The sequence below is a fragment of the Engystomops pustulosus genome, chromosome 1 (genome assembly GCF_040894005.1).
Source record: "Engystomops pustulosus chromosome 1, aEngPut4.maternal, whole genome shotgun sequence".
NCBI classification, from domain to species: Eukaryota; Metazoa; Chordata; class Amphibia; order Anura; family Leptodactylidae; genus Engystomops; species Engystomops pustulosus.
In genome coordinates this window covers 84,703,720-84,725,368 of record NC_092411.1, presented here as the reverse complement: position 1 = coordinate 84,725,368, position 21,649 = coordinate 84,703,720, and the positions used below count along the sequence as shown (strand labels likewise).

The 21,649-nt window shown below is 41.2% G+C and overlaps 1 protein-coding gene across 2 annotated transcripts in view; it reads right to left on the bottom strand.

Moving 5' to 3' along the window:
- PRODH (proline dehydrogenase 1) overlaps positions 1-21,649 on the bottom strand; it is a 79,416-nt gene that overhangs the window by 25,671 nt on the left and 32,096 nt on the right. Inside the window, exons 4-7 of one of the 2 annotated variants that reach the window (XM_072146522.1) lie at positions 17,594-17,668; positions 8,794-8,943; positions 4,552-4,616; positions 508-624 (exon numbers count right to left, since the gene is read on the bottom strand). In XM_072146522.1, the coding sequence (XP_072002623.1) occupies positions 508-624; positions 4,552-4,616; positions 8,794-8,943; positions 17,594-17,668 (407 nt within the window). The remainder of the gene's footprint in view (positions 1-507; positions 625-4,551; positions 4,617-8,793; positions 8,944-17,593; positions 17,669-21,649) is intronic. The other variant, XM_072146531.1, reaches the window with a different exon arrangement.

Below are 21,649 nucleotides of genomic sequence, written 5' to 3'. Positions count from 1 at the left end.
ACGGAGTCTGAGACTTTGAAATTGATAGCTTATCCTTAAAGGTGTTCTCACACAATAGATTATCTTCTAATCCACAGGGTAGGGAAATGTCCAACCACTAGGAACCACTATTGTACGGGAGAACTGGGGTCGGCTTTTAGAAACGCAATTTAAAGGTTACAGGAGATCGCATCTTTTGGAACCTCAGAGTTGAATGTCAGTCATGATAGAACCCACTTAAAAATATCAGATCGGTGTACTTGTGGATGACCCATTGATCAGCTAATGGAAGGGGCCATGGCTGCTGCACCTCTTCATTACTTCACAATCCCAAAGACTTTAATTGGGACCTAGCAACAGTATGAAGTACAGCCACTGCAAAAGGTAGAGAGGAGACCCTTCAATCAGTAATTAGTCGAGGATCCATCAGTCTCACTGAAACTCTATTTTAGGTATGCTTCAGTATTTCTGTAGCTTCTAAATAGTGTACATGAGCTTCAGAACTTGGATCAAAGGTCATTATCTTACCTTTAACTTCTCGACTTCCAGTTCAATTTCAACAGCAGCGAGTCCAGCTTTGCCCTGATCTGCTGCTAGCTGGTGGAAAAACCTCTGCCATTTTACAAGCACTTCAGAAAACTGCAACTGAAAGGACAGGAAAGATAAAGAAGAACACATTACAACACAAGCGGGGATATACCATCTCATCCATTTTACCTCCTATTCGTGTCTCATATGGCTCCATGAAAACGCTGCACAATTAATGGCTTTAATATGTTTTAACGTGATACAGAGAAAATATAACAAGAACGAAGAACAATGGTGGCATTAAGGGAAGGCAGCAGAGGATACCAAATTAAAGAGCTAATTTAGGACAAATTATATCTAAATGGAAATGGTAAATTACTTGGATTGCTACAGGGTATGCCCGCATTGTTAAGTCACGCGCTTTTCTATGGAAACAAGCGCTTGCCAAGTTTGCATTGCACAGTTGTTTTCCCATTAAAAAATGTCCGAAGCATAAAGGATAAAACTTCAGGGGGTTCATTCTTAGATGTGACAGATAACTGGCTCAGCTCCTTTCATACACTGATCAGCTAGAACATTATGGAGTGAATAATATTACCTTATTATCTTGTTACATGGGCCCTGGACAAGTCCGTTTTTGAAGGTGAAATTAATTTGTTGGAAGAAGGGGAAAAAAAAAAAGGACAAATCTAAGAGATTGAACAACTTCAAAGATTCTGGGAGACTTTGCTCAGTACCTATAAAAAAGGGGTCTAAGAAAGGAAAGTCAATGAACAGAAAACAGGGTAATGGCAAATTGTCCGCACTTTGGCGCCTCTTCTACTGGTACCAAATTACCTACAATTATAATGTTTGTAATGAAGCAATGAGAACATCAGAACTTAGTAGGGGAAGGTCACAGTCCAATCTGAATGCCAATGCTAACCCAGACTCTCTGCAGAAAAGCATTAGAACTGGCTCTTGGAGCAATAGAAGAAGGTGGACAATAGTAGTCCCTTCATAATAGTTGCATTTCTTAATGGGAGTGCTTTGCTTCAGCAGTTTAACATCCGTTGTCAAACTACAAAATTGTCAAGTACTATTCCTGCACTAAGAGAGCAAATGACCAACCTTTCCATAAAATTTCCCAGATCTCCATACCACCCAGAATTTGTGACTTCTATAAAGATTATTTCACAACGGTCTGCACGTGTTGGTAGTCTACCAGAGATATTGACCATATAAAGTACACCATCCCCCACTTGGGCCAAGCGTTTTCTTGGGGGCCTGGAGGCAGCTGGTGCCCAGAATACCGGAGCGGCTGGGTAGGGCAGCTTTGGAGACGCTGTGGTCACGGTGCTTGGTGGTGTGTGCAAAAAATATGGAGGGAGAGGCTGATGCAATGGTTTCTCCCTGGGGCAACCCCTGAGTTGTTTGTTGGATGAATCCCTGGGTGATGGATGGGGAAGCCCATGATGGTAAGCAGCATGGATCCAGGGATCAGTTGTAGGCAACGTTGTGCAAATCAACTTACAGTTCTTTATTTAACAGCAAGCAACGGCCAAACAATTAACAGCAGATCCTCAAGCTGGAAGAGTCATGGTCCACAGGAAGGTTACACACAGCCTGGTAGTAGCTTCAGGCTGGGCTGGTAGAGATGGAGCCGAGTCCTGGTGATGGATCTCAGCTCTGGACTTAAAGGACACCTGTCATCAGGTCTGTGTCACTTGTCCTGTCACTACTAACTGTTGGAGCAGCTCACATGGATTCCACCCCAGCCTTTATCTAGTAATTTCATACATTAATAATTATAAAATAATCTTTTCTTTATTATGTAAATGAGGCTGGTCACATGGTCAGAGGCAGTGATGTCACTCCTGTTTCCCCTCCCCTCTCCACCCCCTGCTCATGTCTGTGTGTAATGTATAGTAAAGCATTGCTAGTGTGTGTGCTGCATCTGCTGACATGCTGCATCCTCCTAATACACAGAGACACAGACATCAGCTACACAAGTACCTGACATGTTCTGCTATACCATGGCTGCCTGGAGCTGTTGTATCTTTCACATACACACACAGGCTGCAGGGGGCGTGGCCAGCAGCAAGCATATGGAGTAGCCATTACATGGAGCAGCTGTCAGTCAAGCACTGGGGGTGTGGCTGTACCTCCCACTCATGAATAAGCTGGACAGCTTGAATATGCTAATGACTCATTGGACATTTCACAAGTCATTTGCATACAGCTTTAGGACCTCATTGCTTAGGTTTACAGGCGAGTGGAGGGACAATGAAGGGATAGAGGCAATGCTCTCTAATGCCAGTTTATGAAAATAGATTTAGTTTAGGCTGGGGTTATTTTGCATGACGGGTTCGCTTTAAGTCTCCGGACTTGCCCCTATGCGTTTATATGTAGCATCAGGACTGATAAAAAAAATATATATTCTAGCACCAGGATGGAGGTGGGACCTTGAGGTCTACCAACATTTGAAGAAAGAAAAATATGTCTGCTATGTTGCTTTATCTCTGCACCACCTCCCCTTTGCTATATATCTGACCACTGGGTTGCTAATGTGAACTGCTGTTACTCAGATTTTTTCACTAAACCGCATATCCCTCCCTTCTGCTCTCATACACCAGTGCATCGGAGCGCTCCAGCTACAATGCTGGAATATAACTGCATTTTATTTTACCCAGGGCACCTACACAGAATGTATCACTTTTTTCCTAATTAAACAATATATTTTATGGTGCAGTAAACTCCCCCTAAAAAAAAGCTAAAAAACCCAAAAGCAGAATTGATGATCTACTTTTTCTACACACACTAACCTCTTAAAGGATTAACGTCATAATGCATTAAGGATGCATGACTCACGGGCTGAGCCCTCATTAAAACACTGTGGGTGTTGGCTGCATTATGCAGTCAACACATGCAATCGATTCCGATAACAATCAAGGGAATTAACCATTTTCCTGCTGTCAAAATATGGCAAAAATGAATAAAAATTGTTTTGGACAAAATGTTTTCATTTATTTAAAATCTATTAAAACATAATAGAACCTATATAAATTTGGTATCCTCGTGATCTTTCCGGCCCAAGGAATAAAGAAGGTGTGTCATTTTTGAGCGCTCAATGAAAGCTGCAAAAACAGTGCCCACAAGAATATGGCGCAAATGTGTTTTATCTACAATATTATCACATTTGGAAATGCTTTTACCAAGAAGGACAATATACTACACAGAAAACAAGCCCTGGCACTGCAAGCAGAATTATAAAAAAGTTAAAAAATGTGAAAACAAAAAATGAAAGTGGCCTGGTCATTAAGGCGTTAATGAAATAACATCAATATTCTAAAAAGTCTCCTAAAATAAAGTAACTCCTACATTTACAAACAAGCCTCTATGAGCACGCCCACAGCCATTTAGAAAAGCCTATGTAGATTTGTGAGTAGTGATGAAGCGGTAACAGACCTTGCAATTAACGGTTGTGGTTTTCCTTTGTGTCTCTTAAATTAGCGAGGTCTGAAGTGGCATTGACTTATGTACCAGAGACATTAGCCCCCATTCCTAGTCACTTAAATTACAAATTCAATAGGACGGTCAATAAAGCACAACATTAGACATCTGTTTTTCCGCTTTGTCTTTTGCATGTATGGTCTAAAGCTCAGAGTGAATAGACACATTGCGCTAAATCTTCTTTATCTTTAATACGATTATAAAATAATCCTTATTTATGTAACTAATTGACCAAAGAAAAACCAGATAGGATTTAATCATCAGCAATTATCCCATCCATTGAGGTGACAATGTCTGGATCACTGCAAAATTTTAATTTAAGTAAAAAATTATTTTGAAAGGGGACTTTAGCCCCCCCCCCCCATTACTTGACAATCTAATGATTTAAATGGGCACTGTGTAATGCTTAATTTTTCCTGTGGGGGTGCTGCAATACAATAAAAGCTTGCAACACAAATAAAATGGATATAGGTACCAACCATCTAGATAAGAACAAAAATTTCCAAACATCAAATGGTGAGACAGAGAATAAAAGAGAGAGTACTAAATTACCAAAAATTGCGGTCTTCCTAATGCGGTCAGCTTAATGGCGGAAAATCCATCCTCAGAACTTCCTCCTGCAAGAGAAAATAAAAATTATAAACATCATATGGCAAATACATGATTACCGGTGTTTGTCATGTTTGATTTTGTTAGTAGATTTCATTTAAATACCAAAGTTGCCCATGCAATACTGGATTGATTTTTTTTTTTTTAACTTCCAATGCAAATTTTTCATTTTTACAGCAAGTAAAGCTTCAGTAGCTCCTTTGTGGAAATTGACCAGATTGGCTCGCCTTTACAGGTATTATTTTTTTACTGCAACACTTGTGATACCAACTCCAAGATAAGAGGAAGAACACCAGGTTCCGTCATGGTTAGAGGAAACATCATTACCAGTGAGTAACCGTTTTCTACTTTACCACGATGGCACCACCAGAAAGATTTTCAGAGAGAAGAAAAACTCAGGGAGGGATAATAGAGGAGAGAAACTTCCTCCCTAAAAGATAATTCTGAAGAACCTGCCACATCTAACCGATAAGATCTAAAGAAAGTGTGTGGGGAAGATCACGAAAGGCATCAAAAAACATGCTGCCAGTGCTGAAATAAGGTGGCAGGTTTTTACCCTTTATCCAGACCTCTTTGAAGGAACCCTTGAATGACATGTCTAGTTAGTTTCGACCTATGAAGGAAAGAACATTGATTCGCTGAGAGACCACTTTCCCTAACGTAAGGTCTGATAACTTAGAAAGTCTGCCTATATGTTTTCTGTGCCTCTTATGTGGACTGCCACCAGTCAAGTGAAGTACATCTCCTGCTGCCTTGTTTGTTTATGTAGGCTATGGTTGTAGTATTGTCTGATATGACTGCAATCCCTTTTTTTTACAAGGAGCAGCCGTGACGACTGAAGTCCATTTAGGATGGCTAGCAACTGCAATTTGAAGAGAGGTGAAATTATATCGGATTCCCCTGAAACTTATGCTGTAAAATAGGAGCTCCTAGCCTCTGGGAAAGGCGTCTGTGGTAATAATACGGTTGTGACTGTTAGTCCAACGTAGACCCGATTCTATAATTATTTCCCACTAAACATCAATTGAGGGATTCTGATATTTTCTCTGGAATCTGAAGAGCACTGTCTAAAGAGTTTTGACAACTTTTCCCAGTAGAGAATTTAGAAGATTTCTTGAATGGAATTGGGCCCACGGAACCACCTGGATAGTAGCTGTAAGTAGACCTAGAAGGGACATAGCTGTTCTGATGGAAACGTAAGGGGATATTTTTATTTCTAGGATCTACTGGACTATAACTTCCCTATCTTTTCCTGAGGAAAAAAGGATTTTTGACGATCTCTTACCGCATGATCTATACGACTGACAAAAAGCAAATTGTCCAGAAATGGAGTGAATAATCCTTGATTTTCTCTCATATGTGCTACAATTTCTGAAAGTATTTTGGTAAATACCCTTGGTGCTAGTGAAATAATGAAGGGTAGGGCTCTGTATTGAAAATGAAACATTCCTGTATGTATCTGAATCGCTATTCTTAAGTATGGTACTTTAATCTTTTAATGTGGATGAAAAGATAGGTGATAATACACATCTGTGAGATCTATAGAGGCCATGCAACAATTGGAAAAAAGACTTTAGATTTTAAACAAATTTCTCCATGATATCCAAGTTCTTTCACCAGGTTCACCAAAGTTTACTTATTCGAACAACATCTCCTGGCCAATTCTTCAACCCGTAAGGCCCTAAGAGCAGAATTATTACCGATAGTCTTATGGCGTGTATAGAACCACCAGGAATGCAGCAACTTTCTGTACATTAGTGATGGAAGATATAAGAACATCCCCTCTTAACTGATTGAGCCACATCAGGACCGAGGGGGCCACACATGCTACTGCTACATTTGTTTTGAATGCAGCTGTAGCCAATTCTCATGCCTTTTCTAAGGAATTCCCGCACCACCTTATCCATAGAGTCCCTAAAGGCCCATATGTCTTTAAAAAGAAGGGAGATTTTTGTAATTGAACCATCTATGTTTGGTGGGGAACCTCAGGAGGAAGTTTTTTTTTTTTTTTTTTAATCAAAAGGGATACTTACATTAAGTGTCCTTGAAATGAATGATTTTAGATATGGACATTTCCACTCTCTGGTATAGGCAAGATACGTTTCCCCCTTACCGATAACCCTTCAAACATGATATCCTGGATAGACTTAGGTTCTATCCTTTCCTCAAGGTCCATAGCAGCCCTGACCATCTTTAATAAGTGTTCGGTGTCATCAATAGGAAACAATGGACGACCTGCAAGTTCATCCTCAGATACCGAAAACATGAAATAGTCTTTACTAATGACTCCCGAGTCTTTAGATTCGGAGGGGATATTAGTAATTAGGGCAGAGGAAGAGGGACAGGGAAGGTCTGGATTTGTTATAACCGGCCTTTGACTGGGAGTACCTGTAGTAGATCTCTGAACCTCCAGAGGCAATGGACGGCTATGGGGAGCTAATGCAGCATATTTCTATCTATTCCCACAGCCCAGCCCAATGCATACATTGCTCGGCAGGAGGGGAAAATGGTGATGTCACTATCCATATTAGGACCGCAACATCACTGGGGCAATCGCCCCGTTCATGCTGCTGCCGACGAACACTCCTGCCCCCACATTTAGGGGGCATAAGCCTTGGGTCTGGTTGACCAAATACAATCGAACACCAGTAATTTTCTTTGGGCGATGCTATTATCTACTCTTATCACCAACCACAATCACATCTTGACAGATGCCAGTGGAAACAAAGTCTTCAGTTTCTTACATAAACTGCACACTCTTACAATAAAAAAAACAAAAAAAACAGCTGTCCTCCACCCACAACTAAACACTAAAATGGAGCCAATAAACAAAAAACTCTGGAACATCCAGATCTTCTAGTTATGAAAGATATTAGTTTCAGAAGTTCATAAAAGGTCATCACTCTCCAGAAGATAGGCAAACCGGCTCCAAGCCTATTTCATATTAGAACTACCTGAGCTCAGAGTTGTCTTGATACACAAAAAATACAACAAATGTAAGCATTAATTGCTTAGAGAATAAATAGCAACATCATGTATCCCAACTCCTTGCAGAGATGTTATTTAGCTACGCACTGTGCACTCTCATTTTAGCTGGAAAACGCATCACAGAACAAATAAATACCAGCTGGAATTCAAGATCAAGCAAGCCTGTCCATTCAGCCACAGAGCACAGCAACCATACTACAAAGGAACATTACATTTAAATAAATTACAGGAATGCTCATTGCAAAGCGACAAGGAAAGGTTCCATAAAGATGGCACCCCATTGCAACATGAGCATTTTCAAAAGTCATTTATAATATTTCCAGGTCACTGGAAGCCCTTACAATAGAGAAAAAAAAAGTACATAAAATTTATTTTGTTTTTAAAATTTATTTTCAGGTTTACCTATATAGCCTCTACTTTGTACACATCAAAATATTTCAAATCGTACATAGACACAATGCTGCAAAAACAGACGTAATAGTACGTCAAAACGTGTAGGAGGCGTATGGAGAGGGCTCATGGGCCTCTCAGCATACATAGAAAGGGTCGCAGATCGCACTTTTGTCGGTTTCAGGATTTGCGCAGTTTTGACAGGTATTTAACAGGGGTTTGCGTTGGGATGGCGTCCCACGCAATCGGATTGTGGTGCAGCTGCGCTGGTTTCATGCGACAATTGGGGGGTGTGCAGTCTGACAATCTGAGTCAGACTGAGCGCGGGATTTAAGATTCAAATTGTGTCGAAAGACAATGCACTTATATGCATCAGGATATCGGGTGCACGATCTTAGTGAATCGCGGCACAGTGCGTTATAGTCGGACTCCAAGGAACGGGCAAGTAAATGTGCCCCATTGGGTGTTTGCTGCATATTGCATGTAACAGCTGGCAGTGCATGGGCTTTGACCATCTTGGCTGTGATTGTCACTCCCTGTGATGTCTTCGGAGAGCGATAATTTGTTCTCAAGACAGCCTCAGATCTTTAAGACCGAAGGACATGTCATTTTAGCAGATCATGTGTAAAAACACCAATATGTTAAAAGTTGGATAGATGGAGGGTCACCTTAAATCTTTAGACTGGTGCAAAACACAGGGGTCGGAGCCGCAGAAGCCTCCAATGTAAGACTCAAAGAAAAGGTCTATAAAGCTTACTGGCAAAAACATAAAATACTGCAGTTCTAAATTTAGACTTATATACCTACCTGAAGCTTCAATGCATCTCACAAAAGTCTCCATGTGATGGTCACACTTTGCTTCATCCGCATAAAAATAGGTTCGGGCACTGATGACACCCCCACGCCTATCACCAAAACCAGGCTGGACTTGGTATTTTTTCTCTCGTTGCACTGCACCTTGAAAGAAAACACCAATGGACATTAATAAATTACTGTAAGAAACAACACTTTGCTTATGTAATAATGCATGGGCCAAGTTTGTTGCAGCTCTTTCAATTCAGTTCTAGACATTAAAAGGGAGCTTACATTGGTCATTCTACAGGGAGCATATTGTAGAGCAGGAAGCGTAGATTGAGACATATGTCAAACAATCTTTCACACTAATTATTATTTTGATAACTAAATGTAAAAGCCCACTCTTACCTTAGGAGTCCAGGGGTCAGTCCTACTCAGAGATTGACCAATACATGGAAGAAAGTCGATCTTTGAGTGTCAGCTGCCTCTAGATTCCTAAACAGAGGTGTAGCTACCGGGGAAGCAGTGACTCTGGGGCCCCTAACTTTGAGGGGCCCACTGAGGAGCTTTCAGCTCCATCTGTGTCCTTGGGGGAACACCTAGGGACTAGCGCAGCCCTACTCTCTCTAGTGATGCATGTTTGCCGGCTCCCAACACACATGTATTGCTATTGACCTTCCAGGACCTGAGAGATGATGTCATCCACAGGTTCTAGTTGTGCAGTACTGAAGAAGAGAAGACTGATGACAAGTGTCAGGTAAATAGTAAGTGATTTCTGTGTGTCTATATGTGTCTGTCTGACGGTCTGTGTGTTTGCCGTTTCTATCTACACTACTACTACACCTATCCTACACTACATCATATTTCAACACTACTGCAAAGCCTTATACACAATATATAATAAACATTGGAGAGGGAAAAAAAAAAAAAAAAAAAAAAAAAAAAGAACTGGACCGCACATCTAAACATTATACAATGATCTATTGCCACTAGGTTACATTTACAAAACAAACTCAAGGTTCTTGTCACATTTTGATCAAATTACATAAGCCGCTCACCACTACACGGTGACCCCGTTCTAGTGGGTCTCTACGCCATTAGGTGCAGAATCACATGGCATCCACCGCAACACAGGACCAGCAGGGATCCAGAAACGGTTGGCCCTCAGCTCCCATACTGGCAGGCATAGCCCCCATGGCTCCAGGCACCGGGTCCCCACCAGCACCGCACCACAGAAGCCATGCTTTACAGCGTGGGGACCCAGTGGTGATGAACCTATGGCACAGGTGCCAGAGGCGGCACTCCAAGCTCTTTCTGTGGGCACCCGGGCCATTGCCCAAGCACACCAGACAGGAGTCAAAGAATTTTCCAGCAGTTCCAAACAACTTAAAAGATGCTGCTTTCAGTGATATTTTAAAGTGATACGTACATGGGACTGTAGGAAGAGGGGAATGTGTAGACAGGGCCAAATTATCTTTGGAGGACCTCCTGCTGGCCTCATGATTCTCTCTGTACAGAGGGACACTGGAATAAAGCTACAATGACACAAATATTCCATCTTTTTTTTTCTACTATGTTGGTGTCCTCAGGAGGCCAGTATGATTGGACGTTGTTGAAGAACAGGAAGCAATAAGTTAGTGCTTTATTTTTGGTTGGCGCCTCGCGATAAATGAGGGGGCCTTGGGGTTGCAGTTAGGGCACTCTGTCCCTAAAAGGTTTGCCATCACTGCACTAGAACAAGGTCACCGGGAAGTGGCGAGTGACTGGCTTATGCAATATGATCAAAATGTAACCAAGAACCCCGAGTTCATTTTGTAAATGTAGCTGAATGGCAATAGATCCTTGTATGATGTGCGGTCCAGTTCTTTTTTCTCTCCCAATGTTGGTACAATATATAAATTGTACAGTCATTTTACTTTTTTATTACTTGCTTCAGGTAACACAACCCAGAATCCATTTTGTTACCGTTCATAGCTCAAGATCTGACCACATTTCTCCTGAATTCTGCATTACCGTGTCGAGCACAGTTATTTCCAAAGCCAGAGGTGAAATGGAGCAAGTAGGAGAAAATGTCTGAGCACAGCCATATAAATAACTTGTGCAGCTCTTCAATGATGCAGGTCTAGGAGTAGACTGTACTGCAGACTAAACAGCCTCACTGTACAGCACAGAAAATAAAGGAGCGAGAATCAAGTCATAATCAGCAAGGTTATTGGTTTTGGCTGCACTACAAGATGTCAACAGGACCAACATAGTTCCATTTATTATTGTGTCCACAAATGTGATTAAGAGCCATACACTCATTCCTGCCCTTGCAAAAAGAAAAAAAAAAGAAAAATCCATTGCCAGTTCCTTGGGTTCCTGGCTGAGACAGATCAGAAATGGGTGATTTATTAAGGCTGGACTTTAAGGCTTCCCATGGCATTGCACTTAGGAAAGCTAACTTTTTGGAGCAATATTTATAGCAAACCTTTCCTGACACTGCATCAGAATGGACTCCATGTTTATAGTTCCATGCACTGTATACGTTCCAGCGTATTATACCTACAGTGTATTATATTAGAGAAGGAAATAAAATTATGCTGTAATTCTTACAAGATGCATTACTTCCAAACTACTAGAAAATGCAGCATTGTGTATAAATAGATTCTTAAACTCCTAAGGGGTTAAGATGCAATTCTGGCCTCAACAATAATTGCTTACTATTCCTAAAAGCATAACCTGATCGATAACTATCTAATTCTCCTCCCATGCCGGCAGTATAGAACATGTTACAAATGTATTTAGAGATGGCAAAGTTACACACGTCTGTTTGTGTCCGTGTCCCAGCATGCATTTATTAAAAAGCAATGAACCGTTTGTCCTTCTGCATAACCACTAAAATGAAATAAAAAGCAATTCATGACTTCTGGGGCCGTTTGCTGTAAATGAATTAATAAATTTGTAGATAATCTCTGTGCTTGGTATAGGTCTCACGTACGCAGTAAAATCTGTATGGTAGCACAAACGGCAATATAAATGCAACCTATGATGTGAGCCACAAAAAGTTTGTCCAATAGTACATTGATAAACTCTCCGAATGATATAAATATCTGATTGAATGGGTTTAGGCTCTACAGAACACAGTATGGACCCAGAAGAAGATGTATTGTATGCTTTGCAGTGGTCAGGTGCCCTAACTGCGAATACACCACCTTACAACCTTCTGCTTCCGTGCTCTGAGGGCCCGGACAGTTCAGCGGTGCAGAGTAGAGGTTTCTGCCTATATCATCAACCCTAAATATCATAACTTTTATATCTGGGTCAATAAGCATAAAGCAAATAACTAGAGATGAGCGAGTATACTCGTCCGAGCTTGATGCTCGTTCGAGTATTAGCGTACTCGAAACGGCTCGTTTCTCGGACGAGTATCTCGCCTGCTCGAGATCGAGCATTTACTTAACAAAACACAGTGTAGAACAGTGAAGAATACAATGAAAACAGTGAAGAACACAGTGAAGAACACATTGCAGATGTTTCCGTACATATGCTAACTTATCAGAAGACATTAGTACAGAAAGGTGTTCTCCACAATAGTATGTGAAGAACAATACGTGTGAAGAACACATTGCATTGTTTAACACGGGTCATTCTCCTTTTTGAAGTTCCACGATTATTCCATTGAAAAAAAAAATAAAATTAAAAAAAAAAAAAAAAAAAAAAAAAAAAAAAAACTTACAGGACTGACTTATTTCTCAATAAAATGACACATTTTATTGCAGAGCCTTGGTCCCCTTGAAAAATGTTCGAGTCTCCCATTGACTTCAATAGGGCTCGTTATTCGAGACGAGCACTTGAGCATCGGGAAAAGTTCAACTCGAGTAACGAGCACTCGAGCATTTTAGTGCTCGCTCATCTCTACAAATAACACATTTCTAGGTTTTTCTTTTTTTAGATTTTATTTGTACACATTTGGGGTTCATAAAGTTTTTTGAATGCAATTATTATACCGTATATACTTGAGAATAAGCCGACCCGAGTACAAGCCAAGACCCCTAATTTAACACAAAAAACTTGAAAATCCTATTGACTCTATAGGATCACAGCCCCCCCCCCCAGTGTATAGCCTGCCAGCCCCCTACCCCAATATAAAGCCTGTAGGAAAAAAAAAAAAAAAAAAAAGTACTTCTGACGCCCACCCGGCAGGTCCTCTTCTATCCATCTCGGCCCCAGCATAGGCTCAGTGTCCCGCGCAGACCGTTGCAGGCACCATGGCGCGATGTATGGAAGAGGACCTGGGGGGGGCGTTAGAAGGGGATTACACTTTTAGGGTTTTTTTTACTCGAGTATAAGCCGAATTAGGGTTTTTCAGCACATTCTTTGTGATGAAAAACTCAGCTTATACTCGAGTATATATGGTAATTTTTTTTTTTTGTGTGTGTGTGATGGACGATTTAAAAAAAAAAAAAATTAAAAAGGAAAAACAATGCAAAAACTGACTATAAAGTTTATTGTGGTATGGGAAAAATATTTGTATAGTTTTGTAGCCTGGATTGGTACAGGTGTGGAGGTACAACATTTGTCTGTTTTTACTTTTTATTCTTAAAAAGTATATTCTTGTGTTGTGGTTTTTTTTTTTCCACACTTCACACAAGGGGACACTAACATGAGATTATATAATATGTAATACAAAGGCCAGAGGCCTCGCCTAATAGATGTTTATTACAGGCAGCCCTGGGGTCCTTTACTGGACCTCGGGCGGCAGCGCAACACAATTACAGTTGCAGGGTGCTGATGCTTGCCAGAGCGAGCATGCTTAGACACTACAGTCTGTGTTTCACCACGGTGTCTAAGGGGTTAAACACACGGGATCGGAACCCCGTAGAAAGGCGGCACATCAAAATTACCCTTAATGCCTGCTGTAGAATCATGTTTAGGTGGTCCACGATGAAGGAGTTAATGTCTTTTTTTCCCCAGGAGTAATGTTTACTTATGGTACTCCACTGTGACATCACAAAGCTTCTTTAGGCCATCATAAAACTTATTTATGTCACTTGTGACATCCAGGGTTGCACAGGACCACCACACCATCGGAGAATCCTCTGGGGACCCGGGTTTCTAACAAATTATAATGGGGCCCATAGATCCAGCAGAAGATGATACATTCTACATGGGGTTTTTATGGATGGAGAGAAGGTCCTTCAGATTACGACCTCTGGCAAGTTCAACACTGTATCAAGAGTCAAACTCTGAAAGGTGGATAATGATAAATTCTAGAACAGGTCAAATAGTTAAAAAGGAACCGGTCACCAGTAACCACCCCAAGCCCACAATCAGTGCCTGCTTCTATAATATGCATGTCCCCGGGAGGCCTTTTTAGCATGTAGGTTTTAGCATAAATAAAAAATCATCTTTTATTCTTTTGTAAGATGTAGTCAAAAAGGTGGGGCTGCTCAATCAAGCAGTCAGGGATCCCCACTTTCTCACTGCTTTTTGCTCTAGTAGGATAGCTGGAAAATGATATTGCAATTAGGGCTAGGACACCAGATGCATAGATTGGGCAGATTAAACAATGGTCAGGAGGTCAAGATGTCTGACTGCTTAGTTGAGCAGCCACACCTACTTGACTACATCTTACAGAAGAATAAAAGATGATTTTTCATTCATGCTGCAACCTAGAAATAGGCTAAAAAGATCTCTAGGGGGCATACATATTACAGAGAAAGGTACTATTTGTGGGTTGGGGGGGGTCTAGTGTGGTGTCTGGCTCCCTTTAAACTCGTTCGAAACGAGAGGACATGAACATATTGCTGGATTAGGGGCCGTCCAGCCAATCCAGCAAATTGACGCCCCTATCTACTCGCCACAGTGATTGGCCAGTGAGATCTCTTTCATGTCTATCCTTCACTTCAATAGCGAGCCACAAAGCAAGGTACTGCAAGGCAAATGTAGCACATGCACCATTGCGCTATACCAAAAAGATCTTAAAAAAAAAGTGTTGTTTTTTTTTTAAAACCCTTGCGCTAACAAGATTGAGAAACTATGCGTAAAATCATTTTTTTATATATCAGGTTATTGAGAGACCACCACAATACATAGAGAATGTAATGGAAAGAGGACAGCTATATTTCATACCAAAATTTCCTCATTTAAAGTAATACTTCAGAAGAAAGCATCACATAGCAGGGTAGGATTGTCCTTTGTGATATCTACCTATATTACATCATATTCTCTATGATACTGGAATTTAGAGCAATTTATAGAATTAAATCATGTCCAACATTTTATGAATATGTTACCTTATGTAAAAAGAGAATAAAAAGTGGTATATATATATATATATAGATATACACATATATACATATATACACACACATATACACATACATTATACATCCCTTTATAGTGGAGACAGAGAGGGCAGAAGTGCCATTAACGTGCTGTGGCCAATTTTATCAGTCCCCAACAAATCTTGTTCATTACAACTTCTGAAGTGTACAGCAAATGTGGGACCTTGAAAACCTTGGCGTTGCTGTATATCATGCAATGGCGTTAACACTTAAGTAGAAGCTTTGTGACCAATGAAGAGTGGTTTGGAGAACACACAAAAGAGCCATATTGTAGACAAATGAGCCAAAACGGTCATCTGAACTTTGCTTTACTAGAAAAGGAGTCCTTAGAGGCAAAAGTAAAAAAAAAACGTTAAAAAGCCAATTTCAGCATTGCTTTTTGTCTATTTTTTAAATCATCCATCACAAAAAATTGTAATAAAATAAATAATAAAAATATAATAAATAAAAAAAACTTTATGAACCCCAAGTGTGTACAAATAAAATCTACAGGTCTTTTCACAAAATATGAGCTCTTACACAGCCAAATTGACAAAATTAATTCAAAAGTTAAGGCACTTGGAATGTGGAGATGCAAAAAGTAATTTTTTCCCTTTATGTAAAGAAAGTCAAATCTAAAAAGGAAAAAAAACAACCTATAAATTTGGTATTGCTGTATGACACGGGGGTCAATCACAAGGTCTGCCTTGTGTTATTCGGAAGAGCTCTACTTTCCCTGCCCTTATGCTGCGCTTGTTGGGAACGCAGCATAGGCAGGGCAGCTCCAATATTTACCTTTCCTCGCTCTCACCAAGCAGCAGCTGTCGGCTGCCGAGCCTACTGGGGGAGCGCCGCGGCTGCCGAGCCTACTGGGGGAGCGCCGCGGCTGCCGAGCCTACTGGGGGAGCGCCGCGGCTGCCGAGCCTACTGGGGGAGCGCCGCGGCTGCCGAGCCTACTGGGGGAGCGCCGCGGCTGCCGAGCCTACTGGGGGAGCGCCGCGGCTGCCGAGCCTACTGGGGGAGCGCCGCGGCTGCCGAGCCTACTGGGGGAGCGCCGCGGCTGCCGAGCCTACTGGGGGAGCACCTAAAAAAATTGTCCTTGGCAATGTGGAAAGCAGGTCTTAAGATGCCATACCAGATTAATAAAATATTAAAAGTTAGTGGATAATTTTACATCAGAGTGTTACTTAAGAATCAAAAAATAAAACACTGAACACGCTGCCAGACTAGCCCAATGGTTACTAGCAGTAGGTCAGTTAAGCATTAGGGGTGAAATCATGAAACAAGAGTAGAAGAAACATAAAACAAGTTTCCAGAACAACCATAAATGCTTCCTGTGTAGTAACCACAAATCTGATGCTGCTAGTGAGATTTCTATCAACTATTCGATACAGAACATATCCATTAATTATATAATATTTTATGGCAGATATTTAAGGGAATTCCTATGCTCCTTTCCCAGATATTGACCCTGTCTCACTAGGTGGTGATGCATTAGGGAGTCCCATGTCTCAGAGTCTAATTGAGCTCTATGAGCTAGACTGCATTTGTTTTAGGATAACATAACATTTTCCATAGCCTGATCTTGCCGTTTTCTATAATACCTCCAAGTACACTCACAGATCAGGCAACGCCTTTGTTAAAGATATTACACTGGACTCAGACGCCATCTTACGTATTGTCGGACATTTTAAAGATTCAGTATTCATTTCATATAACTTTGTGTAGTGATAACTGAAGTTTGGGTGTGGGTCTCATTCCTTAGAAAAACACACAAAGGCTTAGTGCTCACTAGCACCACCTAGAGGAAGGTATCCAGGCGAGCACCTGGGAAGTTTCAGTATTTGCATGTAGCCAATAGTATCAGACTCCTTTGTGTGCTTACATCCAATAGTGTTACATTTCCTGGGTGAGAACACCCAATTATAGTTGCTGCTTTCCTGATTACACGCCTTATGTAAAGTGCCTTATGGTTTTCTATAAATGTCCATCCCTCAATAAACTTATTAGTCTTGTTGCTAACTTCCTGCAAGGACAGGTCTTGTCTTTTCATTCAAGTTAGTCACATTCCAGCGCTGGACACAGACTCATTTAATTTGAAAGTCACCTTACAATGATTAGGGGTTTGAGCCCCAGATATAAATCTATAAGACCTTCAACAACTACAGACACAGTTCAAAAGAAGTCTACAGAGTAGAATACTCAGACAACATTGCCCGGTAGACAGGGATATACTTAAACCATCACTACGCCCAACCATCACACTCCATATCCATTAGCCTTGCATTTTTATGAGCCCTAATCTAAATCTACTGACAGGAAATGGTTATTGTTTTATCAACTGGGAAAATGCAGCCTTTTACAGAGCTTACTGTGAATCACCCCCACGGTGATAAAGTGCCATGATAGATGAATGCTTCTCCCTTGTTACACCACAACATGATGTATGCAGCCAGCAGCAGCTAAAAGCACTCAAAGCCAAGCAGGTCTGCATGCGTACTGACTTGGGGTTCTGCTCATTTCCATAAGTACAGAATGGAACACATGTAGGAACGCTGGTGCCGTCTTCAATAATACACCTGATAAATTATAGATTATTACTACAACATTTTGTACAACATTTTGTACCACTAACATTTTGCAAGACTTTCATTTTCTTTACTATTAGCCACAAAATAAAAAAAATATATTTTTATAGTTATTTTCTGCAATAGCAAGAAAGGTGGCAGTTGTACCCCTGGGTGCCCACCATATCCACAGATTGCTGCTACATTCATCCCTATAGATCTCCTGAAGCCAAGTATAATTCTCACCCATCTCAGGTAATACTATTGCACTTAGTTGAAGCCATTAATGCATCAATAACCGCTCTCACAGAGATGCTACCACGCATAGCAGAGAATATATAAACTATATACTCCATCATTCTAGGCAACTGACTACAGAGACTATACACACTGCAATAACCTATTACTGGAATAGGACTTTAAAAGGCAAATTTAGCTTTGGGCTATCAAGTATTTGAGGCATTATTATTCAAGAGAACCTGTCACCAGCTTTTACCCTGTAAACTAGAAGCACCCTCATGTAGGGTATGAGATATCCCAAATGTCTACCCCCTAAACTAGAAGCACCTTCATGTAGCGTATGAGATATCCCAAATGTCTACCCCCCTAAATTAGAAGCACCCTCATATAGGTTATGAAATATCCCAAATGTCTACCCCCTAAACTAGAAGCACCCTCATGTAGGGTATGAGATATCCCAAATGTCTATCCCCTAAACTAGAAGCACCCTCATGTAGGGTATGAGATATCCCAAATGTCTACCCCATAAACTAGAAGCACCCTCAGGTAGGTTAAGAAATATCCTGAAGGTATACCCACCTAAACTACAGACTCCCTCGAATAGGGTATGAAATATCCTGAATGTTGTTCTTTTCATTGAATTGCATAGCCTTACGGCTTATCCTTCTTGTGCGATGGTGAAATATAAGTTACTATAGTTAAACTTTATAATAAGTCTGTCAGTTACTTCCAAGGCATCTCTAAAAATAAATAATTTATGTAATCTCATTAACCCCTTGCTGACATTTAGGGGTTTTATTACTACTGTAACTGAAAGACAGTCTGGTTGCTGCATTAAGAATAAAGGCTACACGGATGACTCCAGTCTCCTTCCGAATTCAGTTTAAAATAATAACCCTCATCCACAAAGCTCTGCATAATGCTGCACCTCCCCGTCTCTCTTCTAAGTCTATCACCCTACCCAGTGATATTAGATGAACCTCTACCTTAATTAGAACTTCCTCTCGTCCTACAGGCAGCACTGCTGGGTAAGAGTCTGGAGTCCTAATTATGACAGAAGAACACAATAACAATGTTAATTAACAATAAATTAATTAACCGACTGCCCTATAAGTATCCTAGGAGTCAAGGAAGAGGCGTGTTTTTTTCTTCTGTCCTAATTAGGTTTACTGCCAGTATCCTCTTGCTCCCCTGAGGCCTGGGCTGTGGTGCACGTCCAGCAGGGTAGAAGCAAATGTCTTACCAGTGGCAATCCTGGTGAAACTACATTCTGAGGCTGTCCTTCCCCCCGTGGTGGCGGAAGTCCAGTATTTTCGGAGTTTCTGGATAAACTCCCCTCCTACTGCGTCTCCCATTGGAAGCGGGAACCGCTGTATTCTCAGGTACGGCTTTTGAATAAGCAGAGAAGTGGAGGTCAGATTTGTGTTGCACTCAATACTTTGGGGTATAGCTGCTGTATTGCCGCATCTCCCCCTTCCTGAAGCCACCATCTACAATGTACCGTGAGGTGGTTTCTATATTGTTGTGAACAAAGCTCTTGCTAACCTTAGGGCTCAGCGCATCCCCTGCATCCTTTTCTTATGTTAGAAGGATTTGGTTGTTAGCCCGGGTGTCGCCTCTGACCAGGTGCATTGCATTTCCTGTTGGGAATGTTTTAAGGCTGTACTGTTCAGGTATGCTCTCTGCACCTGCCAGGCAGCAGAGTCAGTCTGAGCTTAAGGTTTGTTCCTTTCATGAGTGCCCTTGTTCCTTCATTTGGCATGTCCTAACACTTGTTGTTTGTGTTACAGATGTCCAGCCTTGGTAAAAGGAAGAGAAAGTCTCATCATAGAGACTGTATTAGCTGTGATCAGCCTATACCGGATGATTGCCCTGATGATGTTTGCGCCCCTTGTGCAGCTCCTGCTCAGACTTCAGGAGGAGATGTATTTTTTCAGTGGATGAAGGAAAAAAATGTCTGCTGTATTTGAAGAGATGAGTTCAAAGAAAAAGAAGTCTAAAAGACATCATAAACGTAGAAAACATCATAGGCAATCATCTTCTATATCTTTGCCTTCTAGTAGCTGCTCAGAAGCCCAGATAATTTCTGGGGATAGCCCTGAATCGGAAGGTTCTGGGCCAGATGTATCTGAGGATTTTTTTTCTGTTTCACAAAGATAAAACCTCTAAATTGATCAAGGCGGTTAAAAGTGTAATGGAGACAGATGAGTCTCTTAATGACTCTGTTAACCAAGATGCACTTTTTTATTTTCCCAGAAAAAAAAAAAGCCAAAGTATTGCCTAGTCATCCTGATCTTAAAGTCCTCTTTGAACAGGGTTGGTCTAAGCCTGAAAAAAGATTTAATTTGGGGTCTCGTTTTCGAGCAGTATACAAAATCGACCCTAAAGAATCTGAAGAATGGGAATTGCCTCCCAAGATTGATATCCCAGTGGCTAAACTATCTAAAAAAATCTATTTTTCCTGCAGATGAATCTTCTTTACTTAAAGACCCTCTTGACAGGAAAGCTGACGCTATGCTCCGCAGAAGCTATCAGCTCTCAGCAGCCATGGCTAAGGCATCTCTTGCTACTGTGCCTGTTGCACGAGCCTTAAGATTATGGCTAAGCCAGATTGGTCGGGATATTTTGGATGGAGTCCCTAGAGAAGAAATTTATGAGAATTTGTCTTCTGTTAAACTTGCAGGCGATTTTCTGTGTGATTTTTCTCTTGACTCTTTAAAACTTGCATCTAAGAACATGCTAACGGCTAACTCTGCACGTCGTGCCCTGTGGATAAAGCCCTGGACAGGGGATGTAGCCTCCAAACATCACTTCTGTTCACTTCCCTTCCACCCATTTTCCTTGTTTGGGAAAGACCTGAAGGAGGTGTTGAAGAATCTTAGTGAAGATAAGGGGAACTCTTTTCCACAAGTAGCCAGTACCTCCAAAAAACCGAGCTTTCCACCTAGAAAAGCAAGACCGGAAAGACCTTTTCGTGCATTTCGTAACCGACGTAGAGGAGTTCAGAAGTCTAAAGACAGAACTGTCTTCCACAGTAAAAAAAACGAGAAGCCTGACTTCTGACGCCATGCCAGGTCTGTCTCCAGTAGGTGCAAGGGTGGCAGACTTCGCTCACTTATGGACAGACATCACATCCGATGCTTGGGTACTGTCCACAGTAAAAAACGGATACGCTTTGGAATTCGACAAGATTCCGCCAGAAAGATTTTTGAGTACAAAAATCGAGAAATCTCAGATCCTTCCCTTGTTGCACGAATTTATCCAAAAAAGAGCTCTAGAAGAAGTCCCTTTGTCAGAAAGAGGAAAAGGAGTGTACTCCGCCATATTTGCTGTACCAAAGCCAAACTACAGGTGGAGATTAATTATAGACCTCCGCTATCTAAACAGATTCTTGACCAAAATTGCATTCAAGATGGACTCCATAAAATCAGCCACCGCCATTCTACAGCAAAGCAACTACATGGCCAAAATAGACCTGGCCGATGCTTATCTCCACATTTCCATCAGGAGAGGTCACAGAAAATATCAGAATAGCAATTGTGACCAATTCAAGAACTCTTCACTACCAGTTCACCTGTCTGCCATTCGGCATTACATCAGCCCCTCGCGTCTTCACCAAGACCACCATAGTTCTGGCGGCTGCACTGAGACTTCGGGGGATACAGATCGTGCCCTATTTGGACGACTGGCTGATCATAGCAGAGAATCAATCTCTCTTGAAACTTCATCTTCAGATGACAATCGATCTTCTAC